This window comes from Tachysurus vachellii, chromosome 9 (assembly GCF_030014155.1).
Source record: "Tachysurus vachellii isolate PV-2020 chromosome 9, HZAU_Pvac_v1, whole genome shotgun sequence".
Taxonomy (NCBI): domain Eukaryota; kingdom Metazoa; phylum Chordata; class Actinopteri; order Siluriformes; family Bagridae; genus Tachysurus; species Tachysurus vachellii.
The window spans coordinates 25973290-25999163 of NC_083468.1; the positions used below are offsets into that span (position 1 = coordinate 25973290).

The 25874-nt window shown below is 43.7% G+C and overlaps 1 protein-coding gene across 1 annotated transcript in view; it reads left to right on the forward strand.

The window, feature by feature from the left end:
* Positions 1-536: 536 nt before the first annotated feature.
* lekr1 (leucine, glutamate and lysine rich 1) overlaps positions 537-25874 on the forward strand; it is a 99408-nt gene continuing 74070 nt past the window's right edge. Inside the window, exons 1-3 of the mRNA XM_060878378.1 lie at positions 537-649; positions 2634-2716; positions 14077-14291. Of these exons, the coding sequence (XP_060734361.1) occupies positions 646-649; positions 2634-2716; positions 14077-14291 (302 nt within the window). The 5' untranslated portion in view covers positions 537-645. The remainder of the gene's footprint in view (positions 650-2633; positions 2717-14076; positions 14292-25874) is intronic.

Sequence of the window (25874 nt, forward strand, 5' to 3'; positions counted from 1 at the left end):
CGATAGCAATAATAACCAAGCTGTAATATGTCTACATTAGTTCACTGAGGATATTCAAAGCAGTCTGTGTCTCTCTCTGTCTCTCACATACACACACACACACACAAACAAATGCACGCATACACAAATATTAAAAGGGTGACTCAGAATGCAGATCACTGGTCATCCATCATCCCTCAGGCCATCAGGACCAGACTGTCCAGCACACGGTCTCCTCTGCCGGTTGCATGCATGGGGATGACACTGATTTGATTTGTAAATGAAAGAAGATTTTCCCAGTGAAGGATGAAGTGCACCGCTCTTACACTTGCCAGAAGTACACACACACACACACACACACACACACACACACACACACACACACACACACACACACACACACACACACACACATGTTTATTGTTTTGATGTTTATTAATACATTATTTTTTTGACCTTTTCTAGGTCATCCCATTGCTCAGTGTACACACACACGTCCTCAGGTTAACTCTCTGCGCATGCACGGGTTGAGACTCAGCCGTTTCCATGGAAACAGACAACAACGGTCGACTCTGCAATGACACGCGCTGCTCAAAATAAACAGGATTATTAAGAATAGTTTTTTTTAGCCTTCATTTTTATTCATTTATATTTCTGAACGACACGATGGGTATGTAAACGTTTCCCGAAGACGTTTTAAGACGTGATAAAAAAAAAAAAAACGTAACGCGTTTAAAAACAAACGTTATTAAATGGCTAGCATAAGTTGTTTGGATTGTGCTTAGCCTGCTTCCGGTACTAGTTAACTGTACTAGTTAAATGTACTGGTTAAATGTACTAGTTAACTGTATACAGTTGTGATCTGAAGCTAAGGATTTATTCAACGCGAACGTGGTTGTTGGTTGAGAAAACGGGGAAAAGTAACAAACAAAATAAAATAAAATCCTAATTTTTGGGTGAAGGTAAATAGGCAGATTAATGAACTCAAACAATCACTCTGTGCTACTGTGATGAGCAGAAAAACATCTCAGAGCACCAGTGTTGTATAAAGTATTAGAAAGCAATACTTGAGTAAAAGTACAAGTATCGTACTAGAAAAAGACTTTAGTAGAAGTGAAAGTTACCTTTTAGAATATTACTCAAGTAAAAGTCTTAAAGTATCTGATATTTACTGTACTTAAGTATCAAAAGTCATTTTCTGATATTTAATGTACTTAAGTATTTGAAGTAAAAGTAAAAAGTAAAATTTCAGTGATTTTCTGTAGACATAAGATCAGGGGCAGTTCTAGGGTCTCATCTTTAGGGGGTTTTAGCCCTCAGTGAGAATTTAAAACAAGAAGAGTTTTATATTATATATTATATGACTACACCGTAAGCCAAAAGTTATGCAATTATTTAAAATGGCAAACGTGGACACCAAAATTTTACGCATGATGTAATGATGCCGGTCTTGAATCAGATCAGTTCATGTATGTGTGCATTCTCTACAAACAGTGTGTCCAGTGAATGCAGTCATTAATAAACAAATATTCACAAGACAAAGACCAAATCAATAAATGTTATTTTTATTTAGTATTAAATGGATTGTTTGCATTAATATTTTGTTTGTGCTACAACTCTGGTAATAAGAATAACGACATTTCACTGCTTTTGGTTGCCGTCTTTGTGGCTTTCCGTCGATTAACGTTATAGATAAACGTCTCCAGCTCTGATTCTCCAAACCTCCCTTATTGCAGTCGCAACACATTTCTTCTGATTTTATTTTGTAGTAACGAGTAACAAAGACGTTTAGTGGAAATATAATGGAGTAAAAGTATACATTTTATCTAGGAAATGTAGTGGAGTAAAAGTGAAAGTTGACATAAATTTAAATAGCGAAGTAAAGTACAGATACGTGACATGTCTACTTAAGTACGGTAACGAAGTATTTGTACTCCGTTACATTACAACACTGCAGAGCACTGAGAAACTTGAGGTCTTCAGCAGGACGACTCCACAGGAAAGAGCAGGAATCTGCTGGTAAAGTTAACACCAGATCAGTGAAATCGGTCAGTCTGAGATGCTTTTCAGCTCAGCGCTGTTTTTACACAGTTAATTGTCTGTACGTACACTTGAGAAACGAATAGTAACAGTTAAGCGAATGGATTCTGAGATTTTTTACGACGTTCTGTTCTAATAAAACCGATAACTGACCAGAGAACAACAGAAAATCATCACGTTTAAAGATGCTCGTGACTGTTTAGATTGCGTCATGAACAAAACGGACAAGTGCGGAGAAAATATTTACCCAAATGTCCATTTCTGACAACAAGAAACATTCTTCTGTCCACTTTCCCCAAGAGCATGGTTCTTATTCGTGTGCACGCTCGGCTTTAAAAGAACAGAGCGTTCATGTCTGAGATGTTTTTCACCCCCACATGCCCTTTCGCTCCGTCTCACTCACTCACTCACTCACTCACGCACAGCTCGGCCCAGATCGTGACTAACCATCTTCAGCTTCTTTGCTGACCAACAGCTTCTTCTAGGAAGTCTATAAGCTATTTTGATCCCGATGACCATGCACGAGATGCCTGACTGTGTAAAAATAACATCTCATCCACATCTCAGGACGTTTCACGGCCTTAATGCGTCTGTTGTCTTTGTTTTTTCTTTAGAAGATGAGCTCAGGAAAGAGTCACCGAACGAAGAGCTGCGGATCTGCACTCCGTCTCACCCCCTGCCTCTGGAAATCCAGCAGGTAGAGCTGAGTGTATTGGTGTATATCCTGTGGACTCACGCAGGCCTTCTCGGCTGGAGGTGTTTGGAGTCACGTTTGTAATTACTCAGCCTTAATAACTCAGCGGTAGGGGTGCGCCGACGTGACGATTTGTGGTGGAACACTCAGTAACGGTTCAGAGGGGAGGATTAATAGCACATTTCCTCTCTGTATAATTCACTTTATGGTCAGTCATTTTGAGGCGAAACACTGTGTCTTGTTTGGTGTGTTTTATAGCGTGCTGTTAGTGCCAGACAGTTTTCTCTCTCTCTCTCTCTCTCTCTCTCTCTTTCTCTCTCTCTCTCTCTCTCGCTCTCTCTCTCTCTCTCGCTCTCTCTCTCTCTCTCCACCCACTTGAACAGCAATCTACTAAAAGATACAGGATGTACTTGCTAATCAGATTATAAAAGACCTGAAAGAAATAAGAATAAGACGAATAAGAATAGTAACAATACTAAAGAAACGAAAGATATTTGCAGCAGGCCGCGAGGCAGCGAGCGCGAGGAATAAAAAACATGCCATGCTGTTCACAGAGAAGGTGTCTGTGTGAGAGACTCCTCTCTGATCTACATCACGCACTCCGAAGCTACACGATTACTGATAGAATCCGATCGGCTATCATCCTCCTGTTTCTACCTCCACTGTCCTCCGAATAACGATTCGGTGTTTCTGAACGTTTGTTCTGAACGAATGTTTCTGTATTATGTGCATGGTATGTGGTAACGTATTAGAACCAGAGCATTAATATAAAGCTGTGATTTTTAGATGCAGCTTCCAGCCAATCAGAATTGAGAAGTTAACAGCGCTGTTGATGATTTGAACTAGTAGAGTGAATAAGGGAAAACTTCGGAACGCTGCGTGTTATGTGTTGCTTTGTAATGTGACTCATGGTGCATTTAGCCTCCACGAGTTCACATGAGCTCAGCCAGCCGGCACACAGCCTCTACTGACACTGTGAGGTGGGGTGAAAGCAAGGTCATGCTGGCAGACACGGCTTAGACATATACACAAGTGTGCGAGTGAGTGCTCGAATGTGTGTGTGTATGTGTGTGTGTGTGTGTGTGTGCATGTATGTGTGTGCATGTATGTGTGTGTATGTGTGTGTGTGCATATGTGTGTATGTGTGTGTATATGTGTGTGTGTATATGTGTGTGTATGTGTGTGTATGTATGTGTATGTGTGTGTATGTGTGTGTGTGTATTTGTGTGTATGTGTGTGTATACTGTATGTGTATACTGTATGTGTGTGTATGTGTGTGTGTATGTGTGTGTGTGTGTGCATATGTGTGCATATGTGTGTATATGTGTGTGTGTGTGTGTGCATATGTGTGCATATGTGTGCATATGTGTGTATATGTGTGTGTGTATGTATGTGTGTGTGTGTGTGTGTATATGTGTGTGTATGTGTGTGTATGTGTGCATATGTGTGTATATGTGTGTGCATATGTGTGCATATGTGTGTGTATGTGTGCATATGTGTGCATATGTGTGTATATGTGTGTGTATGTGTGCATATGTGTGCATATGTGTGTATATGTGTGTATATGTGTGCATATGTGTGTATATGTGTGTGTATGTGTGTGTGCATATGTGTGCATATGTGTGTGTATGTGTGTGTGCATATGTGTGTGTATGTGTGTGTGCATATGTGTGTATATGTGTGCATATGTGTGTATATGTGTGTGTATGTGTGTGTGCATATGTGTGTGTATGTGTGTGTGCATATGTGTGCATATGTGTGTGCATATGTGTGCATATGTGTGCATATGTGTGCATATGTGTGTGTATGTGTGTGTGCATATGTGTGTATATGTGTGTGTATGTGTGTGTATGTATGTTACATGTATATGGACTCCCTCTGCCTCAGGGTTTAGTGGTGTGGTGAAAAATCCCTGTTGTACTGTATATATTTGTCTTGTGCCAAGCGTTCCATCGATTATTAAACTGTATGACAGTGAATATGAAGTGTTAATGTTTCAGTTCAGAAGTGCTTTCATTAACAATAATGAACAAGAACTGGCAGGGAGCGCTGAGCATTATGCAAATTAAGTGACGCTAAGCGACCGCCACTCGCTCTGGTTTAACATGTTTGTGCTTTTCTTATATTTTAGGCTTTTTTAGGGAGTTTTTAGGCTTTAGTGTCAGACAAAACCGTGAACACGATTAGATCAGATGAAGAGAAAATATGCAGTTTAGGAGTTGTGGATATATATGTATATGTTTTTAATCATCTTCCGGTAGCCCTTCCTGTCGTCTGCTTCGTAAGCAAAACACATGTCCAACATTCCACAGTGTTTTTGTTTGAATATGTGATTCATCCTGGTACTTGTAATGTGCTCCTCACACTATTTATAGTCCGAAACAACATAGAGAAAAGCAGAAGTGTGTGATTTGGAACGCTAGCCAATCACAGGGTGTCTGTAAGCTCGTGTATGTGGAAGAGGGCAGAAAGCATTCGTCAAGCAAACAAACTGGTAGAAAACTGAAGGAAAATATTGTTTAGATTTGCTTTGGCAGTAACGAGCCAATACGTGGCATTCAGTGATACTGAACTGGATGATACAGAATGATTAGCTTTGCTCTCCTCTTGTGTCTGAGCGTTTTTAGAGTAGTGATATTAATATAGTGGAAGAAGAGTAAATAAAGGCTTTTTGTAGTCTTTTAAGAGTTAATGTAATTCTCATTTAGCACAATAAAGTTTCTCGGCTCCTTTCTGCTCGGAAACCCTGAATGTCTTCTCAATTCTTTTGTCTCGCTCCTTCCGTGCCATCATTGACCAGCTGCTATGGGACTTCAGTTCCTTTCCCTTTATTCCTCTATTCATTTTTGATGAGAGCTTAGCCAAACGCTTCCATCGTGAGAAGACATGCCTCAGAAATCCCCTCGGTGGCCCCTCTCTCTCTCTCTCTCTCTCTCTCTCTCTCTCTCTCTCTCTCTCTCTCTGTCTCTCTCTCTCCTTTTCTTTCTCCTGCACGGCGCCCCATAAATAATGGATGGTTTTAAAATCCAGCCCGCGTCTGTTCACTACTTAGCGATGGACGTGCGTGTCTCGGGAGGGATAAAGCTCGCACATGTGCTACCAGTTCCCTTTTATCAGCTCCTCCACCCCTCTTCCTACACACACCTTCCTCTACTTAACCTCAGCAGATAAACACAGAGCTGATGTCCTGTCACGTCAAGACCTTCAGAGTTATGGACAGATGAAGGTCCATGAGGTCAGAAGCTCTTTGGTGTAAAAGCCTCTTCACGCTGACGTGTCTGGTCCCGGCTTATAGCCGTGTGTTCTCGTTTAGGGGGAACTAAGTGCCGTGCCTTTTGTCGTTTCCTGTTGTTTATAATCTTCACTACTAACCTGTTTGGACCTTCTGATGGTTCTGAAGACCGACATAAAGTGAGCTGAGATGCTTCCTCTTATTTTCACACCATTTGTGACAAACTGACCACTAAACATTATTTTTTAAATAATTCATATGTTTAGTTTTTTCTTTTTCTTTTTCTTTTTGCACTCTTCCACTTCCTGCCCTGGAGCTAGACTCCTCAGCAACCAGGTTCATTCTCTCCATGGTGCTGGCCCACCCACAGGCCTCCTCACTGTTGTTTACCCCAGCATGAATACCACTTTGCCCTCTCTTACCCTCGAGTGCCCCTTATCTCCTTCCTGCTACTCCTTTTGTGTCATGTGCCAGTGTTGTGGAGCTGAGAGGAATCTCGGGATTGGCTCGCGCTATGCTGAGCACCGCAGGGGGGTCGTTATCTCAATGAGCGCTCACAAAGCTCTCACATACACACACACACACACTTGCTCACTCACTCAGAATCTACAGGAAATTAAGGGAAAAACAAGGATAAGTCCATTGAATGCTTAATGCCTTGCGTGATAAGAGCATGTCTGTGATGCTGCTTTTGTGACTGGAACAGGATGAAGGACAGGGGCCACACACACACTTTTACACACACACACACATACACAGAGTACATAAACAGGTGCTTCCCATAACAGTCCACAACAATATTTCAAAAGCTTATATCAAATAACACAAAGAATTTATCGCAACGTAAAATATCTCCCCGTGTCATCATGAATGATCAGTGAAGCGTGGACCGGAGAGAAAGCGGCAGCTCGCATGGTCCATTTGTCTCAGGTCGGGGTGGGGCAGTCGTTTTGGAAGGTATTCAGGCTTTGCGTGCATGTGACAGTGACCCAGTTTTACAGAGGGATTTATGGAAGCAGACGGCGGGGACGAGGTTGGGGGAGGACGGGGATGCCGGGGTCGCTGGGGGGTGAGACGCCGTTTTAGGTGAACAGACAAGGGATCTTTCTGCACACGATGAGACTGTAACAGATTAATACCAACAATGATCTTTATTTATGAAGCTTTTAAATAAGGTGTTCATGAACAGTTTACTGTCCACTGTCGAATCAGTACGGAGCATTAACGAGCTGTAAAGAGAGAACTATAAACCGTGAAGAATACGGTGTAATAAATAACTACCCTACAGTTACAAGCAGTTAACGACACCTGTATCTGAAAGTGTTTTGTGAAGCTTGTGTTGAAATAATGAAATATTACAACTAATCTATACTAATCATTAAAATGATGGTTTAATGGTGATTAAAGTAGCGTGTCTTCAACAAGAAACCTGTTCTGTGTACAGTAAATGGAGGTATAATGAAGGCTTCGTGTGTGAGTGCTTGCGTGTAAGAAAGGATTGGTGTGTGTGTATGTGTGTGTGTGTGTGTTTGTGTGTGAGAGCGCTAAGCCGATGTGTCAGTGCCTGGGGCAGTGGCCCCTGCAGCGGCTTTCTCTGTCACGAGAACGCATTCTTATTGGCAGTGCACACAAACACTCCCCTCGGGCTTGACGCGCGCGTGTGTGTGTGTGTGTTGTGAAGGAGACTCAGACTCATAATGCATCACGCGTCCTCCTCTCTGTGTCTCGTTCTCCACCCATTGCCCTGTCCAGTACGTTTTCACCATTGTTCATGAACAGAGGCGGAGTAGTCAAGTCTCCATATTGCTGAAATTTCAAGCTTCTAATAACAGAACATTTTGTTGGGTCACTTTCTGTGCTCTGTTTGTGAGCATTTGTCCACCAGAAAGAACCGGGTGCTGGTTCAGAGTTAGCACTGGTGCTGGTTCAAAGTTGGTTCCACTGGCGAACCTTCTAAGAACCGGTTTGCCTTTCCATCGGTTAGAGAACCATCACAGAGCCGAGTGTGACGTCACTGTTATACTGTACGTGTCACGTTACACAGCAACGTTAGCGCAGCAGAACACCAACAAACACAAACACACCAACAATGGCGGATGTTGCTTTACTGTTAATGCTCATGGCTTTGTGAACCTACATTAACACCCAAACACGGCGAATCCGACGTGTACGTGCAGCTCCATGTAATCTGTATAAACGGAGGTTGTTATCGAGAAAGTACATAACGTTATTTTATCATTAACACAGAAAAAAGTTAGCCTTAGCATGTAGCTACCTACTATCGTGTGTGCTGATAATGTATCATATCGCGGTAAAGTAAAAGTGTATTAAACATTAGTATACTTAAGGTACATTATCAAATGCGCTAACAGTAGCCCCGCCCACAGCCCCGCCCACAGCCCCTGACACAAGCGGTTCTTAAGTCTAGACCAGCAACGTTTTGGTGCTACTTAAGAACCACTTTTCCTGGTTCAGAGCCGGTGCTTTGGGTGTCGAAAAAGAAAGAACTGGTTCTAAATTAGGCTCCGAACCAGCACTCAAACTGCCCCGGTGGAAAAGGGGCAAAGGTGCACTAGACTTCTGTCACATAGTGGTTCCTGGTATCACACGGTATTAAAGGATGTTGGTGTCGGAGTGTGTTTTATACTAAATGAGCTCAATACTGGTCTTAACACATGTCTAATAAATAGTGATGAATTACGTTAAAACCTAAAAGAAAGCATTACACTGGGTGTTTAGCGCTACAGATTCCCCAGCCTGTGACCAGAAAAGTGTACACTATCAGATGCTTTGTGAAATATCACATTACCCTGCAGTTTACTGTTCAAACGAATCCGAGCTCTGTTTCGGACACCTGATTTCAGCGACGTCCTCCTTCATTTGTTCCTTGTGGTCTTTGTCGCTGTCACAGAGCCATTTTAGCGATATGGGGCTGCTGATTTACTCCTTTAAATGGCTACAAATAGCCACTTGGTTATGCCATTTATATTTACTGATTGCATGTGTGTGTATGTGTGTGTGTTTGTGGCTTCTTTTATTTTTGCTTCTGTGTGTTTATATGTAAGAGCCACTTTCATAAGAGTAACGCACTTAGCCCACTCAGGATTCAGCCTGAAATATGATTCTCCAGCTTCCCACTCAACAATATTAAATTATGGAACACAAAGTGGTTTGTTAATGACAAAAACGATCAGTTTACCTGAGTTCAGAAAACGAGTGGCATCAGATTTAAGTGAAAAAAAGCCTCATTACGACTGAAGCCCTCTCATTGGAGTAGTGTAATGTGTGCCATGTTCACATACCACTGGTCTTTTGTGTGTGTGTGTGTGTGTGTGTGTGTGTGTGTGTGTGTGTGTGTGTGTGTGTGTGTGTGTGTGTGTGTGATTCACAAACTGTCTTTTGTTGTACGTCTTTTGACAAAGACGATGATCGGACCACCAAAGATGATCAGACGACTGCAGGTTTGGTCACAAAAACAATAAGAAACTGTAAAGTGCGTTGAAAGATGAGGCAGAGAATCCAAGTGCAGGTAGAAGATTTTAATTAACACAAAAACATAAAGTAATTCAGGGAAGGGCAACGACAAAACAGGACGAGAATCATGAGCACACCAAACAGCCATTATTTACAACAACCGACAAACAACATGGCAAACACTTGGCGCTAAATACATACAGGGAACCAATGACAAATGAGAACAGGAACACATGACTAACAACAACCAATCACAACATGACACATACACTGGGCCAGAGAACATGAGGGCAAGGGATGCAAGACACAGACGATACGAAACCGGTTGCAAAATAAAAGACAGGAAAATGGGATGTGGTAGCTCAGTGGTTAAGGTGTTCGACTGCTGATCGGAAGGTCATTGGTTCGAATCCCAGGTCCACCAAGTTGTCACTGCAGGGCCCCTGAGCAAGGCCCTTAACCCTCAGTTGCTCAGGTGTATAAACTGAAATAAAAATGTAAGTCACTCTGGATAAGTGTGTCTGCTAAATGCTGTAAATATAAATGAAAACCAGAACATGAAACAAAAGCCAAAATCCCCCCTCTATGAGTGGCTCCTGATCTTGCAAAGGTGCAATAGTGGTAGTCTTGGATGAAGGAGCAGTAGCGGACCTGGACCATGGGGCAATGGTAGAACTGGGATGTCTAACCATGGTGGACCTGCACCATGGAGCAATGGGTCATTGTGCAATTTGGGACCTGTGCCATGGAGCATTGGTAGACCTGGGCAGTGGAGCAGAAGGTCCTGGTGCAATTGTGGATCTAGATCATGGAGCAATGGAGGACCTTGGGCATGAATCATTTGCAGACCTGGGCAATGGAGCAGACCTGGTGCAATGGTGGACCTAGGTTTTGGAGCACTGGTTGAACAGATGACCAAGGCAGAGCAAAAAGTTCATGAACAACCTCCGTGGTCACAGTTTGGAATACATGGAACTCAGGAACGACCTCTGTGGTCGCATCATTACAGGCGCGAAACTCAGGAAGGACCTTTGTGATCGTATCGTGGCAGACGGGAAACTCAAGAACGGCCTCTGTGGTCGTATCATGGCATACATGAGACTCAGGATCAGATCCTTGTGTGAAAGTGGCCTCTGAAACGGACTCTTGAGCTGCTTAACAATATGTGGCCCAAACGCAACAAATGGTTATCGCAGCAACATGAAGTCAACATTGTCGTCATCTGAGCAATGTTGTCATCGTTAAGACCAGCTCTGAGACCCCTTGGCTTGAAACAGCTACAGGGATATCAGCGATTGTACTGATACAAGCGGTGCATCCTTCAGACTTTACACCAGTCTCTTGTGTCTATGGGAAACCTTGACTTCTTCATACACAACACTCATAACTGGGGACACTGATATGGCATCCATGGTGGCTGGAGATTCTGGAACAATGTCTATGACAGCTCAAGACTCTGCTAAGGTGGCTATTTTGTCTGAGGGCTCTGACTTGGCAGCCGTCTTGTAGAGAGGCGTTATGAATAGGCGCTGATCTGGCAGACATACTGTAATGTGATCAGGCTTTGGTATGGCAGTCATGACATGAGCAGGCTTTGGCATGGCAGTCATGACATGAGCAGGCTATGGCCGTCCTCCGTGATACCCACAGTAAAAGCAGATCCCCTCAACCTTAAAGCAAAGTCTATGTACTGTTCTAGGGTCCAGTGTGTGGTGCGTAATGGCATTAACAGTGAAATTTCACTCGACTAACCAAGCCAGAAAATGTCCTTAAGAGCTGAGTCATTACATTTCACCTTCAAGTCCACAGAATTTATCCAGGGTTAGGGTTAGGTAAGTTCTCTATAGGCCAATTCCCCTGACAAAGACATAAAATCCTCACCACTGGATCCATAGCGTGGTCGGTTGTTCTGTAACATGCGTTGAAAGATGAGGCAGAGAATTGAAGTGCAGGTAGAAGATTTTAATTAACACAAAAACACATCCATTAAGGACAACAATCGACAAACAACATGCCAAACACATGAGAACAGGAACACGTGACGGACAACAAGACCCAAACGATACAAAACAGGTTACAAAATAAAACACATAAAAACCAGAATGTGAAACAAAAGCCAAGACCAACATGACCGAAACTTGACTGTCTTTGGAACTGGTGGATTTACTCCTGTCCCCATGTAAATGTAATCCTATTTGGATAGGGCTTTTATCTGTGGTTTAAACTCCACCACTATTTGGTTTTCGTTTGGTTTCAGTGGGAGACGACAGAAAAGAGCTCTTCCTGTAGTAGTATCTAGGCCCAGAAACCTGTCCTATAGTCCAGTAGATATGATGGAGTTTGTATTAATATGGTACATTATGTAATATGAATATTTTCTCAGGGCAGTGTTTTGCTGGGAAACCGTGACATGTCCCACTTCCTTAAACTTACACTGCTGCTGACCAGCTCCACATCTTCATGCCAACGTTCCTCTTTCAGCAGGATCGTGCTCGCTGGCATGCTGCAAAAATTGTTCATGAACGATTTGAGGAACTTGAGGAACATTTATTTGACAATTCAAGGTGTTCACTTGGCCTCCAAATTCCCCAGACCTGTGTGTGTTCCCCAGAAGGTTGGGGTCAGAGCACAGGGTCAGACATGATACAGCACTACTGTAGCAGTGAGGGTTAAGGGCCTTAATTAAGGGCCCAACAGTGGCAGTTTGGCAGTGCTGAGGCTCGAACCCTAGTCCTCTGATCAACAGCCCAGTGCCTTAACATCAGTGGGATGTGCTGCACAAACAAGTCTGATCCATGGAGGCTTCATTTCACAAGCTTACCTGATTTAAAGGGTCTGCTAGCACCTTGGTGTCAGCTAGCACAGCACACAATGTTAGGCAGGTACTTTTAATACTTTGGCTGATTGGTGTGTATACAGTGATTATGCCTGGACTCAAAGTCTCAGATGTACGTTGATAAAAATGGCATTAACCTCCTTGTGTAAAACTGATCCTGTTCAAATCCAAGTAAAGCTTACATAAGGTTTACCGCTGATGCCAATCAGCGAGTCAAGAACAAATGTGGAAATCATTTGATTCGACCTCATCACCTGTCATTCGGTTATCTTTCTCATATTTCCCTGTAACCGATAAAGCGCAGCGTGAGTTCACAGTAAGGTGACGGCGTAGCGTAATACGACTGGAGACGCTCCAGGAGTCAGTCTGAAACTGCATCTAGAAGCGAAACTCTTCTACCAGAGTGAAACTACATTTAGGAAGTTCAGCCAGAGATGAACTCGACATGATTTCCACTTCTCGCAGCACCGCTGATCAGTCAAGACATAACCTAAAATGCAGAGCTGGTGCTTATAAAGAAGCAAATATCATCGAGGCTGATGTCAGAAGGAAACTGTGGACATTTTCTGTTCTTTTGCTTTTGCCAGACTACTGATTTAAAGGCTGTAGAGGGAAAGGGTCAGTAGGAGTGGTGGATGTTTGTGGATCTCAGTGCCTGAGCGTGCCAGTCATGCTGAAGAGGTCTTTATCACTCCACAACATTAGTTACTGTGGTGCATTAAACCGAGGCATCGAGAAGTTCACTAAACCAGGGAAGGGGAAAATGTGGCACTTTTGATGCTCCGCTGTGGCTCTTCAGTCTATCCATGAGTTCTGTGTTTACAGGCATGCTTTCTTTCTTTCTTTCTTTCTTTCTTTCTTTCTTTCTTTCTTTCTTTCTTTCTTTCTTTCTTTCTTTATTTATTTACTGACTGACTGACTGACTGACTGACTGACTGACTGACTTATTTATTTACTTACTTACTTACTTACTTACTTACTTACTTACTTACTTACTTATTTACTTACTTACTTGTTTATTTATTTATTTACTTACTTACTTACTGATTTATTTACGTGTTTATTTATTTATTTATTTATTTACTTACTTACATACTGACTGACTGACTGACTGACTGACTGACTGACTTATGTATTTATTTATTTATTTATTTATATTTCCAAAAATTTTTTGAACGTATTTTGAATGAAAGAGAAACTTTCTTTAATCAAATTGACATTTAAAAAAGGTATTTTTATTATTATTATTTTGAAAAATAATTATTTATTTATTTAAAAAAACAACAACATTTATTTAAGTCAGCATAAGAAGCCCCGGAAATTGTCAGGTCTATCTGCACACATGCTCTCGATCACAGACAGTCCAAAGAAATCTTCCTCGTGCGAGATGCTTTTTGGATCTGGTGAAGCTGAGAAGAGGAACACGGAGGAACACGAGTAACCCGCCGTGTTTGTGATCGGTCTAAACGTAGATCTGACGGGATGGTAGAGAGGCTGTGTGACCGGCTGCAGAGTGTTTTTACTCAAGCTGTTCAGTAAACACTTACAAAAGAAAGCTCATACATTTTCCCTCCTTGTTGAAGGCAGCAGAGAAAAAAAAAAGCCACAGGTTACGTTTCTCCTCCTCCTGTTTAAAAGCCCCTTTATTGCAAGTGTCTCACGCGGCTTACAGGCCGCTCGTTTTTCACACTCCTCCCTCACTGCTGTGCTTTATTAGATCGTTAAAGGAGTTGCTATAGAGATGCATGACTAGAGTAAAAACTCAGTGTGTGTGTGTGTGTGTGTGTGTGTGTGTGTGTGTGTGTGTGTGTGTGTGTTGAGATGAAGCAGGAGGAGACGACCTGCCGTTACTGCGGCGTGAGCTACCTGATCCTGCACGAGTTCCAGCGTCTGCAGGAGCGCCTCAGGGAGGTGGAGAGAGAGCTGGAGAGAGAGCGAGGGAGTGTGGAGAGAGAGAGAGAGAGCAGAGAGAAGCTACAGCGCTCACAGGTTCAGCTGGAGGGGATCACAGCAGCCAATCAGCTGTACAAGGACAGGTGAGAGTTCTACACACTCATCTAAACTCTACACGCTCCTCTACACACTCATCTAAACTCTACACGCTCCTCTACACACTCATCTAAACTCTACACACTCATCTACACACTCATCTAAACTCTACACACTCCTCTACACACTCATCTAAACTCTACACACTCCTCTACACACTCCTCTACACACTCCTCTACACACTCATCTAAACTCTACACACTCCTCTACACACTCCTCTACACACTCATCTAAACTCTACACACTTCTCTACACACTCCTCTACACACTCCTCTACACACTCATCTAAACTCTACACACTCCTCTACACTCTACACACTCCTCTACACACTCCTCTACACACTCCTCTACACTCTACACACTCCTCTACACACTCCTCGACACACTCCTCTACACTCTACACACTCCTCTACACTCTACACACTCCTCTACACACTCATCTAAACTCTACACACTCCTCTACACACTCCTCTACACACTCATCTAAACTCTACACACTCCTCTACTCACTCCTCTATACACTCATCTAAACTCTACACACTCCTCTACACACTCCTCTACACTCTACACACTCCTCTACACACTCCTCTACACACTCCTCTACACTCTACACACTTCTCTACACACTCCTATACACTCTACACACTCCTCTACACTCCACACACTTCTCTACACACTGCTTTTTATAAAGGCTGTTGCATGACCCGATGGTCCCAACAACTAGTAACAAGTAAAAATTACCATTGTTCACAGACCAGTCACCTAAAACCATTTTTCCCAGTAACTAGTCTTCAAAGAAAATATCCCTTCTTCATGCAACATGGTAATATGCAAATGATCATGCCTATTCAATACATATGCAAATTAGTGGTTACATTTCTGTCAACTTCCAGCAACCGTTAGAGCAGACGTTAACAAGTTTCTCCTGAAACACTTTGGCAACTGACTGCTCTCCCAGGCAGCAGGAAGGTCCGCGTGGGACTTACTGTAAGAGCTCAACCTCATCACAGTAACACGACCGTGCAGCCAGATACCACTAGAGACGCTCCAGGAGTCGGTTAGAAACTGCGTCTACAAGCGAAACTCTGCTCACACAGTGAAACTGCATTTAGGAAGTTCAGGCTGAGATGAAACTGACACGATTTACACTCTCAGCACCGTCGATCGGTCAAGACGTCTTAAGATTCGCACCGGATTACAGCGACGATACGGCCGACGCGATCATTTTAGACACGCAGCGTGAATGATGCTAAACTTACAGCTGTTAGCGTCTATCACTTGTTATCTCTAAGCACTAATTTCTACAGGAAACTGAAAGATGGAGGATTGAGACAGAGGCTTTGGTCATTTTCTTTGTTTGTGCAAGATGAAGCAGAAATGAATCTGACTGTAACTTTAAAATGTCACGTACCCGATAACCGAACTACAGCTCGCTCTCCTGGCACGCAAGGAAATATCGAAAGAAATAATTAGCTCCGTGACCTAAAATCTCATATTTTCACCTCATATTTTATACACAGCTCAAACAGCGTGATCGTTTTTTATTTATTTATTTATTTATTTTTATGCTTTTTCCACAGAATAATTTAGACCATAAAGTTCTGGATTTTTTTTATTTTTTTTTTTATGCGTTTTTAAAATGCAAGCCATAACCAGCGTGTTGGGTTTTTACTTCTCGTATTGAGTGTACAGGAAACCCTCTGTGAAGAAAAACAGTAACTTTGTTCTCACGTTCCTCAACCTTCACTTCACACACCTCTAACAAACCGCCAACACATAAAGCGTCAATCACGTCAGAGAGAGACACGTCCGGCACGTCCACGTGAGCTCGGCGGTCCAAATAAACACATTTCACGGGTTTTGAACACCGTCATGTGGTGTGATAGTCTGAACAGGGAGAGAGCGTGGTTTTAAACCCTAATACTCCACTCAGGTCAGAATGACCTACTTCAAAACAAGTGCGCTTTATTCCAACATGAGACGTTTTGCTCATAAACACTTTTTTTTTCTTTTTTAAAGATTCAGAAGTCAATTTGACCTGAAAGCCTGATGAAATATGTGTTATAAATGACTAGTAAAGTCATTGCAACACAAATAATAACTCTTAATGTATCCCAAATGTTAAGTGTTTTAAAAAAAAAAAAGCCTGTTATTTGTGATCAGGAGAATGTTCTAGAAGAATTAAAACAGATCCCAGGCAGGTCACTCTCTCACTCACTCATGTTCTACCGCTTATCCGTACTACCTCGGGTCACGGGGAGCCTGTGCCTATCTCAGGCGTCATCGGGCATCAAGGCAGGATACACCCTGGACGGAGTGCCAACCCATCACAGGGCACACACACACACTCTCATTCACTCACACAATCACACACTACGGACAATTTTCCAGAGATGCCAATCAACCTACCATGCATGTCTTTGGACCGGGGGAGGAAACCGGAGTACCCGGAGGAAACCCCCGAGGCACGGGGAGAACATGCAAACTCCACACACAAGGTGGAGGTGGGAATCTAACCCCCAACCCTGGAGGTGTGAGGCGAACGTGCTAACCACTAAGCCACCGTGCCCCCCCCATCCCGGGCAGGTATTTAAAAAAAAAAAAAAAAAAAAGATGGAAAACTCGTTTTTTGTTCATTTTACTCTTGTGTTTTTACCGTCACTGCTAACAGCTAGCTGACTAGCTAACAGACCGGGGTTGCGTTTTGCTACGTGGGATTTAAGATCATTATTTATACACTTATGGAATCGCTCGTTCCCCGCCGGCTCCATGATCAGGTGATTTCTGCATTCAGGTGGAAAAAGGTTTATTCGTTTTTTTCCCATCGGTACATAAAGTTCAGCGAGAACGTTTTATACTCTACACACCACAACGTAAGATGTTCGGTTCGGTTCGGTAAGGTTCGGTTCCACACTGAACACAATACCCCAAAAAGAAAAAAAAAAATAACAGGCAAACAAACAAAACCTTGGCTGAGAGCCGTAAACATCTGAAACAACAAACCTGAAACATCACAGACGTCATGCTAACATGGAGACCATGGAGGACGTGCTAAATAAACAATTAGATGATTATATAAATAATTGTGTATCACATCCCGTGGATATTTTTGAGGATTATCTCCAGCACACACACACACACACATCTAATTTCTACAGCTCTACATTCTGTGCCTCATACAGTTGGCAGCTCATGTCTACAACAACTCCGCAACTCAGTAGCACATGCCGTGTTTGATTCACTTCTTGCAGGTGAGTCGACTCCGAGTCGATTCACTTTCTCACTAGGGTTCACTCGGAAGCAGGACCAGCTCTCTGAGATTCTGGAGAACTCGGACACAAAGCACACGTAAATCTGCATATGTCTAACTTAGTCTACTTAGTCTAACATATGTCAGGCTTCAGCCAGCCTGCTGCAGCACACACACACACACACACACACACACTCACACACACATACTCACTTGCACACACACATACTTGTTAACCACACGTCGTGTGTGTGTATGTGTGTGTGTGTGTGCAAGTGTGTGTGAGAGAATGTAAATAACTGAGTGTGTCTTTGCTAGTGTATGCACAGGTATGTCTGTCTGCTTAGGTGTGGGAACTAACTTTGTAATCAGGTGCAACCAGACAGCATTGAGATGATGAGTGTGTAGCTGAGGTCGTCTCCACCCTGGAACTGTGAAACAATTAGTGTGTGAGTCAGCGTGTGAGAGGTGCACGTACCTGCATCTGCTGCGGTGTGTGACGCTGAAGTATAATTATACCTCCCCGGCAATCATGTGTCTGATATAACCTCTCCGGGACAACACCGTCCAGAAGACAGGAATCTAGGACACGCCAGACATGTGTGTGTGTGTGTGTGTGTGTGTGTGTGTGTGTTTGAGGTATAATTACGATGTTGATAGCACATTCGTGTAATACTATGTCTGAGCTTTAAAAAGCAACAACATTCAGTGAACTACATAAGCTCCTATATGTCTGTCTTAGTTCTCTAAGATAAGTGCTTTTTGTTTTGTTTTTTTTTACACTCCATCCCCTCATTTCAGGATGATGACGATGATGATGATGGGGGTGGTATGAATTAGACGTCTATAATTACATACATGGCAAACAGGTTTTAAAAAAAAAAAAAAAGGCTTGTTTGTATGGCTGTGTGACTCAGAGACATGACGATGAACCCATTTAGCACATCTCAAAAATTCACAAGACAAGAGGAAGGTGAAAGGGTGAGACGGACGGACGGACGGACGGACGGACGGACATACAGACAAAGCTATAGTCAAAGCGAGGCGAGGTCAAACAAGGGCATGTCATGAATTTGGGCCTCTAGTGTTTTTCCTTTGACATGCTAAAAAATGACAGATATAAATGCTGAACATCTGGACAGCACCTGACTACATCCCTGTGTGTCCACAGACAGACAGACAGACAGATGTACAGGCACATAGACAGACAGATGGACAGAAATCTTTACTGATCCTCATGCAGCACCTGACTTCATCCCTGTGTGTTAATAGACAAACAGACAGACAGACAGACAGAAAGACACATAGACAGAGAGACAGACTTAAAGACAGCATCACTGCATTATGGTTTCCCAAGCAGCACCTGATTACATCCCTATGTGCTGATACACAGATAGACACACATAGACAGACAGGCAGACACATAGACAGACAGACAGACACATAGACAGACAGACACATAGACAGACAGACAGACACATAGACAGACAGGCAGACACATAGACAGACAGGCAGACACATAGACAGACAGACAGACACATAGACAGACAGACAGACACATAGACAGACAGACAGACACATAGACAGACAGACAGACACATAGACAGACAGGCAGACACATAAACAGACAGGCAGACACATAGACAGACAGACAGACACATAGACAGACAGGCAGACACATAAACAGACAGGCAGACACATAGACAGACAGACAGACACATAGACAGACAGACAGACACATAGACAGACAGGCAGACACATAGACAGACAGACAGACACATAGACAGACAGGCAGACACATAAACAGACAGGCAGACACATAGACAGACAGACAGACACATAGACAGACAGGCAGACACATAGACAGACAGGCAGACACATAGACAGACAGACAGACAGGCAGACACATAGACAGACAGACAGACACATAGACAGACAGGCAGACACATAGACAGACAGGCAGACACATAGACAGACAGGCAGACACATAGACAGACAGACAGACACATAGACAGACAGGCAGACACATAGACAGACAGACAGACACATAGACAGACAGGCAGATATATAGATAGACAGACAGACACATAGACAGACAGGCAGATATATAGATAGACAGACAGACAGACATGTAGACAGACAGGCAGACACACAGACAGATAGACAGACACATAGACAGACAGGCAGACACATAGACAGACAGGCAGACACATAAACAGACAGGCAGACACATAGACAGACAGACAGACAGGCAGACACATAGACAGACAGACAGACACATAGACAGACAGGCAGACACATAGACAGACAGGCAGACACATAGACAGACAGGCAGACACATAGACAGACAGGCAGACACATAGACAGACAGGCAGACACATAGACAGACAGGCAGATATATAGATAGACAGACAGACACATAGACAGACAGGCAGATATATAGATAGACAGACAGACAGACATGTAGACAGACAGGCAGACACACAGACAGATAGACAGACACATAGACAGACAGGCAGACACATAGACAGACAGGCAGACACATAAACAGACAGGCAGACACATAGACAGACAGACAGACAGGCAGACACATAGACAGACAGACAGACACATAGACAGACAGGCAGACACATAGACAGACAGGCAGACACATAGACAGACAGGCAGACACATAGACAGACAGACAGACACATAGACAGACAGGCAGATATATAGATAGACAGACAGACACATAGACAGACAGGCAGATATATAGATAGACAGACAGACAGACATGTAGACAGACAGGCAGACACACAGACAGATAGACAGACACATAGACACGGCAGACAGATATAAAGACAGCATTGCTGATTCCCATGCAGCACCCGATTACATCCCTATGTGCCGATACATGGATAGACAGACAGACAGACACATAGACAGATAGGCAGAAACATAGATAGACAGACGGTCACATAGATAGATAGACAGACAGACAGACATGTAGACAGACAGGCAGATATAAAGACAGCATTGCTGATTCCCATGCAGCACCTGATTACATCCCTATGTGCCGATACATAGACAGACAGACGGACAGACAGACAGACAAACAGACACGTAGACAGACAGGCAAATACATAGATAGACAGACAGACAGACAGACAGACAGACAGACAGAAAAACTTGACTGATCCCCAGGGTAAAATTCAGGAATATCACTGTGTCTTATTCAGCTACAAATACTGCTATGACTATGAGGTGCTCTATTTACTTTCTTTTCTGTTCTCACTCATTATTAGCTGGTATCACTGTGATTGACAGGAGAGAGAGAGAGCATGCCCCTCCCACTCAGAAAGCACGGGCAGTTGACGCTCACGCTCTCCCGATAAGCCGTCGTCATGATTTAAACGGTAAGCGAGTCGACGCTACAGCATGCCTTAAATAATCAAACAACTTCTGTTATCGCCGCCGCCTGTCGTCCTCCCCGAATTTTCACTTCCACCCGTCCATCTGTGTCCTCACACCCTCGTGTTCACGACTGACAGCCGCGTGACGCGAAGAAGCTCGACGTAAAATTCAACAGCAAACATTTCTCTCAGCGCTCGCGACGACGAAAAGCACAGAGCAGAGGGAGAAGTGTGTGACAGTTGAGACTCCTCTCAGCCTCACAAAGCAGAGTTAAAAAAAAACTCGTACTCATAGTGAAACTTGATGTGTTGCTTGTGGTGCCAGCAGACTGCTGAGAAATTATCTAGCAACTGTTTGTACAGGGAAGGAAGAAAAAGAAGGGCATTGATCATTTATCTGTGGTTTTCACCCCGTTTCAAAACATCCAGCGTCTTTTTATTTGTTCTAGTCACACGGAGGCCGTGTTTTATTTCACCGCTACAACGTTTTGAAAATCTTTTTCATTCGTGCAAAAGAACTTCTGCAAAAAAAATAAAGAATCGAATCTCTCGGGCATCATAAATATCGGCACCTGCTAGAGTAACGTGCACCAGTGAATAACACGAGTAATAATCTGTCTGGTTTAATACTGCAGTTAGAGCATTAATGTCTGTGTTACATCTACTGTACAAAGAGCCTGTTCGCTTCTCCAGACGTTCCACAGACAGACGACGTGCGAAGACGTTTTGCACCGTGTCTCAACTCACTCACTCACTCACTCACTCACTCACTCACTCACTCACTCACTCACTCACTCACTCATTATCTACCACTTATCCGAACTACCTCGGGTCACGGGGAGCCTGTGCCTATCTCAGGCGTCATCGGGCATCAAGGCAGGATACACCCTGGACGGAGTGCCAACCCATCACAGGGCACACACACACACACACTCTCATTCACTCACGCAATCATACACTACGGACAATTTTCCAGAGATGCCAATCAACCTACCATGCATGTCTTTGGCCCGGGGGAGGAAACCGGAGTACCCGGAGGAAACCCCCGAGGCACGGGGAGAACATGCAAACTCCACACACACACAAGGTGGAGGCGGGAATCGAACCCCCAACCCTGGAGGTGTGAGGCGAACGTGCTAACCACTAAGTCACCGTGCTCCCCCCCATAGACGATTTTGGATCCTCTTCCTTTGTGCAGAACCTTACACTCTACTTTATATTTGAGGATTTGATCTCGGACCCAAACCTGCTTTGGTCCGAGATCAAATCCTCAAATATAAAGTAGAGTGTAAGGTTATAACCCTAAGTGTAAGGTTTAACTATAAATATCTAAGTTCACGATCCGGTGTTGAGTTCTACAGCGTAACCTTTTGTGTGTAGTGTTTTGCTCATACAAACGACTCCTCTGGTTCTCGGTAAGGGTGGCAATACTTTTGGGCCGTATGTTCAGGGTTATGTGTGTTTATTTTGATTGCGTTGCATGTGATGCATGTGTGTGTGTGTGTGTGTGTGTGCAGCTGTGTGTGCAGCTGTGTGTGTGTGTGTATCTGTGGTTGTGATGTAGGTGCAGCAGCCTGGATGTGTCTCAATGTAGGTGCTGTGGCGGTTTCTCATTTCCGTATCGACCATTTATAAGACGTGGGAAACTCGCAGTGTGACTGTGCCATGCACGCAATCACTCAGTGTGAGTGTGTGTGTGTGAGTGTGTGAGTGTGTGAGAAAGCCACTCGTAATGGTGACCACGAGAGCATGCCAGTGTGCGTGAGTGAATGTATGTCAGTGACTGGGTTAGAACATAGATGTTGTGTGACTCAATGATAAACATGCACACACATCTACACACACATCAATACACACACATCAATACACACACATCTACACACACACATCAATACACACACAGCTACTCACACACCCGCACACACACACACTCCATTTGTGGTTTTTAAAGGAAGTGGAAGTGGGCACAACGTGGGCGCTCTGTTGTTCTCCACATGATTTAAACGAACATCCGTTTGCTCGCTCTCTCTCTCACACACTCACACACACTCTCACACACACTCTCACACACACACATACTTAATATTCCACATAAGAGGAAGTAGAGAGACAATCACAGTTTTTGTCTGTTGCATCAAAGCATCAAAGTGATTGAATTTAATCTGTCGATGTTTGAGTGTCTGTGTGTGTGTGTGTGCGTGTGTGTGTGCGTGTGTGTGTGCGTGTGTGTGTGCGTGTCTGTGTGTGCGTGTCTGTGTGTGTGTATGTGTATGTGTGTGTGTGTGCCTGTGTATCTGTGTGTGCATGTGTGTGTCTGTGTGCGTCTGTGTGTGTTTGTGTGTGTGTCTGTGTGTGTCTGTGTATCTGTGTGTGTCGTGTGTGTGTGCGTGTGTGTGTGTGCGTGTCTGTGTGTGTGTTTATGTGTGTGTGTGCCTGTGTATCTGTGTGTGCGTGTGTGTGTCTGTGTGCGTCTGTGTGTGTTTGTGTGTGTGTCTGTGTGTGTGTCTGTGTATCTGTGTGTGTGTGTGTGTACAAGTGTGTGTGTGTCTGTGTTTGTGTGTCTGTGTGTGTACATGTGTGTGTGTATATGTGTGTGTGTGTCTGTGTGTACGTGTGTGTGTGTGTGTGTGTGTGTGTGTGTGTGTACGTACATGTGTCTGTGTGTGTACATGTGTGTGTGTCTGTGTGTGTACGTGTGTGTGTGTACATGTGTGTGTGCGTGTGTCTGTGTGTGTGTGTACATGTGTGTGTGTGTGTGTGTGTTTGTGTCTGTGTGTGTATTTGTGTGTGTGTGTACATGTGTGTGTACACATGTGTGTGTACACATGTGTGTGTGTGTACATGTGTGTGTGTGTGTGTGTGTGTGTGTGTACATGTGTGTGTACGTGTGTGTGTACATGTGTGTGTGTATGTGTGTGTGTGTGTACATGTGTGTGTGTGTGTGTGTGTGTGTGTGTACATGTGTGTGTGTGTGTGTGTGTGTACATGTGTGTGTACATGTGTGTGTACATGTGTGTGTGTGTACATGTGTGTGTGTAAATGTGTGTGTGTGTGTGTGTGTACATGTGTGTGCGTGTGTGTGTGTGTGTATGTGTATGTGTACATGTGTGTGTACATGTGTGTGTACATGTGTGTGTGTGTACATGTGTGTGTGTACATGTGTGTGTGTGTGTGTGTGTGTGTGTGTGTGTACATGTGCGTGTGTGTGTGTGTGTGTGTGTATACATGTGTGTGTGTGTGTACATGTGTGTGTGTGTGTGTGTACATGTGTGTGTGTGTACATGTGTGTGTGTGTGTGTGTGTGTGTGTGTGTGTACATGTGTGTGTGTACATGTGCGTGTGTGTGTGTGTGTGTACATGTGCGTGTGTGTGTGTGTGTGTGTGTGTGTGTGTGTGTGTGTGTGTGTGTGTGTACATGTGTGTGTGTACATGTGCGTGTGTGTGTGTGTGTGTGTACATGTGCGTGTGTGTGTGTGTGTGTGCGTGTGTGTGTGTGTGTGTGTGTGTGTGTGTACACTAGCAGTGCCCTCCATAGCCTTCTGATTTGGTTAAATCATTTCTGACAGCTGTAATTAGCCAGCGACGTGTGTGTGTGTGTAATGATGCCAGAGTCGAGCTTTCACCCAAACCAATTGAGAGAGATGAACCAGATGTGTCAGGAGCCGCGCAGCCGGAACCTTCTGGAACATTACGAGCCGGGCGCAAAAGTCCAGATGTGTTTATTTCAGCAGGAGAATTATAATCGCTCATCACTAATGTAAACCTTCTTAATGAATTAACACGGAACTCAGCATGAAGAGACTCCATGAGTACTGACACTCCTCAGAGAAATAACATAATGCTGCTTTTCATAAATATTGGCACCCTCCTGTTGTTGGATGTGCGGTTTGTATATCTCTCTGTTAGACCTTAACAGCTCAGAGACATTTGTACAACATGTCACACTTCTTTAAGCTTCACTACATGTGTGTGTGTGGACACAAAAGGTCTCCAGCTGGAAACTCCAGTGAGGCTTCATGACCTTCAGAAGCTGAAGATCGTATTTGATGCCACACTTCCAGACAGTTTGCTGTAATCAAGGGTGATGTAGCAGAGCTACAGTATATGGGCAAAAGTTTGTGCACCCCTGATCATCTCTACTTCTTTTTTCTTCTCTTCTCTTCTCTTCTCTTCTCTTCTCTTTTCTTATCTTCTCTTTTCTTAGATGTAGATGTCGAATAAGCATAAAGTCAGTTTTGCACATACTTTTGCCAATATATATAATATCTCTCTCTCTCTCTCTCTCTCTCTCTCTCTCTCTGTCTCCCTCTCGCTCTCTCTCTCTCTCTATGTCTCTCTGTCTCTCTTTCGCTCTCTCTGTCTCTCTCTCTCTCTCTCTCTCTCTCTCTCTCTATGTCTCTCTTTCGCTCTCTCTCTCTCTCTCTCTCTCTCTCTCTCTCTCTCTCTCTCTCTCTCTCTCTCTCTCTCTCTCTCTCTCTCTCTCTCTTGATGGTTGTTCTCACTTGTGAAGTTGTGTAATTTTGCATGCTGTCATATGTCATACGCTTAATGCATCTTGCTCTGACTTGACAGCTGTAATTGGGGCCACAGTTGATATGATGACAGAAACATGTGCGTCTGTGTGTGTGTGTGTGTGTGTGAGTGTGAGTGTGTGTGTGTGTGTGTGAGTTTTGAATGCTACAAAAAAAGAGCACATTCGGGACTTGAAGGAAGCTTAGTGTTGTAATTAGATTTCATTAACGCTGTTATTTCTCTGCCTTCCTCTTGTTACCATTAGCAACCAGGCAAACAGAAGGAGTGTGGGTAGGGGCTGGCAGTGTGTGTGTGTGTGTGTGTGTGTGTGTGTGTGTGTGTGTGTGTGTGTGTGTGTGTGTGTGTGTGTGTGTGTACAAGTGTGCTGCTGGGTAACGGCACAGTCATGTCCGTGA